The 5,244-nt window shown below is 32.0% G+C and overlaps 1 protein-coding gene across 1 annotated transcript; it reads left to right on the top strand.

The window, feature by feature from the left end:
• LOC126668713 (phospholipase D alpha 1-like) lies at positions 1 to 4,680 on the top strand. The gene is made up of 3 exons (XM_050361897.2): positions 1 to 317; positions 1,365 to 3,240; positions 3,957 to 4,680. Exons 1-3 carry the CDS (start codon positions 225 to 227, stop codon positions 4,388 to 4,390), a joined length of 2,403 nt encoding a protein of 800 aa, XP_050217854.1. The 5' UTR covers positions 1 to 224; the 3' UTR covers positions 4,391 to 4,680.
• Positions 4,681 to 5,244: the final 564 nt, after the last annotated feature.

A 5,244-nucleotide genomic window follows, 5' to 3' on the forward strand; every position in this document is an offset into this window, starting at 1 on the left:
TCGTCGAAAGAAAATATAAACAAATCGACCAATGTCAGCTCTTTTTTGTTTGGTCATTGGTGTCTGCATGAGTTCTGTTATTTTAATGGATACGTATTATATAAATTTTCAATGCCGATTTATATAAATACAGTTTGTCTAGCTAGTTCCTCTTTAGAAATCCATTATAGATCATTTTCTTCTGATAAAAATTGGTGAAATAGTGAGTAAAAGTTGCTGCAAAGATGGCACCTGTTCTGCTTCATGGAATACTGCATATCACCATTTTTGACGTTGAAAGGCTAACTGGTTCAGGCTGCACCAGGATTTTTTGCAAGGTAACCTTTTGAAATATTAATTTTTACTCTCATTGTTTTCATCATTTCATATTGAACATACCTTTATTTAATTAGGCCTAACAAGAGTTTAACTGCGGAACTAGTAATTTAAAGTGTTATTTACATATTAAATCCAATATTTTACATTCGTAGCAATTTAATCTTATTCATTAAAATATGACATCGCCCATTCCAACTTTTCAATTTTTGGCATTGTGTAGCATATGTTCGTTTTACGACGTCGAATTTTATACAAATGGTCAACATCTTCTACACATTTTTTAGCTTATTTTTGGTGAAAACAACTATAGGCTACACAATAGTGCAAAATATTGGAAGGTGCAATACCACGTTTTAAAAAATGAGATTAAATCGCTACACGTGAAAGGTTAGAATTTAATAGAGAAAATTACACCCGGTACGTTTTTTTTTGAATTTTTTATAAAAATACGCTCTAACTTTTTGCTGTTGTAAAAATACCTTTTTTTTTATATATTTTTGTACAAAACTTCACACAAAATCTTATCAAATAAACATGAATGAATGACAAATATTATGGACCGGAGGGAGTATCTACTTATTTTCGTCTTCTCATTATGTCTTTTGACTAAGTCAAAAGTTAATTTTTTTAAAAGTTACTATTTAATTTCTAAATTTATTTTTATATTTTATTAATCTTAAATGAATAAAATAATATTCTTTGTAAATGTATTACACAGAAATAATTAGAGTATTCATAATTGATATTAGACGGATTACATATTTTTGCGTTTACCGAACTATACACTTTAACAAAATGGTTATCAAAGTTCGATTTGTAACATTTTGGAACCTAACTAATATATTTTTTTTCCAAATTAAAGGTTACTTGCTCATTTTGGATTTATTTTTTCTTATGTGGGGAAGTTAATTGTCCATTGTTTACAAGTTGAGGGGCAAATTGCTACTTAAGTCAACGACAAATTCTTAACCCAATATTAGACTTTAAAGATTTCAAATTAGAGTAAAAAAATAATAGATAAAATACTTACAAATTGTCTCTTGCAGATGCTGGAAAACATTGAAGAAGTTATAGTTTGCGGAAAAGATTTCGTGAAAATACACACAGCAATTGATTTAGATGGAACCAGAATCGGCAGAACTAGAGATTTAGAAGACGCAGGTCCGAATCCACAGTGGAACGAATCTTTTCGCATTTACTGTGCTCATTTAGCTTCAAATCTTACATTCTCCATCAAACTAAAAGATCCTATCGGCTCACATGTCATCGGAAGAGCCTATTTGCCCACTGCAGAGCTTCTGAAAGGAGAAAAAGTGCAGAAATGGCTTAAAATCTTGAACAAGAATTATAAATGTGGTTCAAAGATTCATGTCAAAGTTCAATTCTTTGATGCTACTAAAAGAAATAGCTGGTCTAAGGGGATCACAAGTCCTACATTTTCAGGGGTACCCTACACTTACTTTCCTCAGAGAAGTGGCTGCAGAGTCACCCTTTATCAGGATGCTCATGTTCCTGAAACGTTCAATCCGAAAATCGTTCTGGACGGAGATAAATTGTATGGACAAAATCGATGCTGGGAAGATATTTTGGACGCGATTTCTAATGCTAAGCATTTTATTTACATTACAGGATGGTCTGTGTATACTCAAATCAGTTTGGTCCGGGATCGGAGCCGGCCGAAAGCGATTCTTGGAGAGTTGTTAAAGAAAAAAGCTGAAGAAGGTGTTAAGGTACTAATGCTTGTCTGGGATGACAAAACTTCTGTCAAGTTATTGAAAGAAGATGGAATAATGGCTACACATGATGAAGATACCCGAAGCTATTTCGATGATTCCGAGGTTCACTGTGTGCTATGTCCGCGAACTCCTACGAATTGGAATAGTATTAAAAATGGCCTGCAGATTTCTACTGTGTTCACTCATCATCAGAAGTCTCTGGTGGTCGATTACGAATTGGAAAATGGAGAAATCTTGGGGAAGCGGAAAGTTGTGAGTTTTCTTGGCGGAATTGATCTGTGTGATGGTAGATATGATACTCAGTTTCATTCTATCTTCAGGAATTTGGATTCTGATGATTTCCATCAGCCTTGTTTCCCCGATGCATCGATTGATAAGGGAGGGCCGAGGGAACCTTGGCATGATATTCATTGCCGGTTAGACGGACCAGTCGCTTGGGATGTTTTATCCAATTTCGAGCAGAGGTGGCAAAAGCAAGGCGGAAATGACAAATTGCTTGTCAGAATAAGAGAACTTGGAGAAACTTTTGTCCCTCAATCTCTCAGTATGTTTGATGAAGACGCTGAAAATTGGAATGTTCAGGTTTTTCGGTCTATTGATGACGGAGCTGCTTTCGGGTTTCCTGAAGATCCGGAAACCGCAGCAAAATCCGGCCTTATCAGCTGGAAAGACAATATTACTGACAGAAGCATTCAGGATTCTTATATCAACGCCATTCGCCGAGCGAAAAATTTCATTTACATCGAAAATCAGTACTTTCTTGGAAGCTCATATAGCTGGAAAACAAATGGAATCGATATTAAAGAAATTGGAGCTTTGCATCTAATTCCCAAAGAACTTTCATTAAAGATTATTAGCAAAATTGAATCTGGAGAAAGATTTTCTGTGTACATTGTAATTCCAATGTGGCCTGAAGGTATACCTGAAAGTGGCTCAGTTCAAGCTATTTTGAAATGGCAGCAAAAAACAATGGAGATGATGTATAGTGACATAGGTGAAGCAATTCGGGCTAAAGGGCTCGATTCTAATCCGAAAGATTATTTGTCATTCTTTTGCCTCGGAAATCGAGAGATGAAGACGAACGAGGAATATGAACCGTCTGAAATTCCTGAGGCTAAGTCAGATTATATAAGAGCTCAGGAAGCTAGACGGTTCATGATATATGTTCATGCCAAGATGATGATCGGTAAGTCAATAAAATTCCATATTGATAATTTTAGTTTCCCATTTTTTATTATATTGATATTTATTTTGATTCTTTTTAGTTGTTCGGTTTTAAAAGGAATAGAAAAACTGCTCAGTTTTAGTACAAATTGAACCAAAAAATTAAACTAAACCAAAAAACCAATGAAATTCACTAGGTCGGTTTCATTTAGTTTGGTTTGAAATGTTTTAAATTCTTATAAATTTAGTTTGGTTGGATTGTAAAAGCTCAAAACTTAAGCTTGATTCAGTTCAAACAGCCTTAACAGAGACAAAACCAGTAAGCAAAATACATGGAAAACATACATAAAACATATGGGGCATGGGTCATTGTCCAATTTATAAATTTAAATTTCTAAGAATACCATTAATAGAAACTTAATAATCCATCTTATAAAAAATACTTTTTCCTTCTTAAATTTGTTGTTTCGTACATTTTATAAAATTATAATAATAAATATTTTTTTTTCTATTTTATTAAAAAAAAATTGATTCGTAAAAATAGAAAGCTGCTAATCACCGATTGAGCCCTGCCATTTTCTGGTCATCTTTTTCTCTCTTTTCTACCTTTTTTTTATTTTTTAGTTCCGCCGCTGAATGTCAATTTTGTGGCAGTTCAAATATCATTATTCACCTATTAATGTGTGGTACGTACAATTTGACTTTATAAATTTAATTATATTTCACTTGCACTTACAGTGGATGATGAATACATAATAATTGGATCCGCCAACATCAACCAACGATCAATGGATGGAGCAAGGGATTCAGAGATAGCGATGGGAGCATATCAACCAAACCATTTAAGCACAAATAACCCAGCAAGAGGTCAAGTTCATGGACTAAGAATGTCATTATGGTACGAGCACCTCGGCTTGATCGATGACTCATTTTACCATCCCGAGACGCTGAGATGTATCCGAAAAGTTAATCAAATCGCTTCTAAGTATTGGGATCTCTACACATCGGAGGATTTAGTATGCGACTTGCCAGGCCATTTGCTTACTTATCCTATAGGAGTTGATGGCAATGGTGAGGTTTCAGAAATTCCTGGAAATGAATTGTTTCCTGATACGAATGCTAGGGTTTTTGGGTCTAAATCTGAATTGCTTCCTTCTATTATTACTACTTAATTAATTATAATTTTGATAGCATTTTTCAGTTTGCAATACAATAGTGCCTCTTTACACCAGCCCATAAGGGGACTTGAAATGGACTGATTTGAATTTTTGTTCCAAAAGCCTTTAATTATTTTTATTTTTATTTTTGTATATTATGTCATAAATTATTAGTATTTTATCTAATAAGAGATTACATCTCATTAGATTCAATTTCCATACTGAAATTTGTTCAGTTAGGTTTTTCATTATATTCAAATCATTTAATATATCAATAAAAACTTCACAATCACATTACTTTTCTATTTCCGATTTCTCCAGTTGGTTTAATTTAGGAGTATTTCTTAGGTTTTTTTTAACATTTTTATTAATTACTAGTGATTCTTTACGGATTTCACACGTGACCCGTAGTGTGACTCGTTAAATAATTATAATTATACTTATTATGGAATAGAGTAATTATTTTTATGTTTGATTTATAACTATTTCTATAATTTTAAATTATATTTAAGTATCAAATATCAAATAATAATTGAAATAGTGGTTAATTATGAATAGTTTATCTTATTTATAGAGAATATAAATAGAAAAATGAGAAATTATTACATAGCCATTGCAATAGTAATTTATTAGAAATAGTTTATATTAATTAGAATTCTAGATGATTAAATAATAATTAAAATAGTAATAATTAAATATTTAAAATAATTTATTTTATTTAATACTATAGACAATTATCATATTATTATAAGTAGTTTATTTTAGTTATTATTCTAACTCTAATAATTATCTCAATAGTTTTTTAATTAATAGTTATATCTTATAAGTAAAGAGAATATTAACGTAAATGTGTCTATCCCCTCAACTCA

Source organism: Mercurialis annua, linkage group LG1-X, assembly GCF_937616625.2.
Source record: "Mercurialis annua linkage group LG1-X, ddMerAnnu1.2, whole genome shotgun sequence".
NCBI classification, from domain to species: Eukaryota; Viridiplantae; Streptophyta; class Magnoliopsida; order Malpighiales; family Euphorbiaceae; genus Mercurialis; species Mercurialis annua.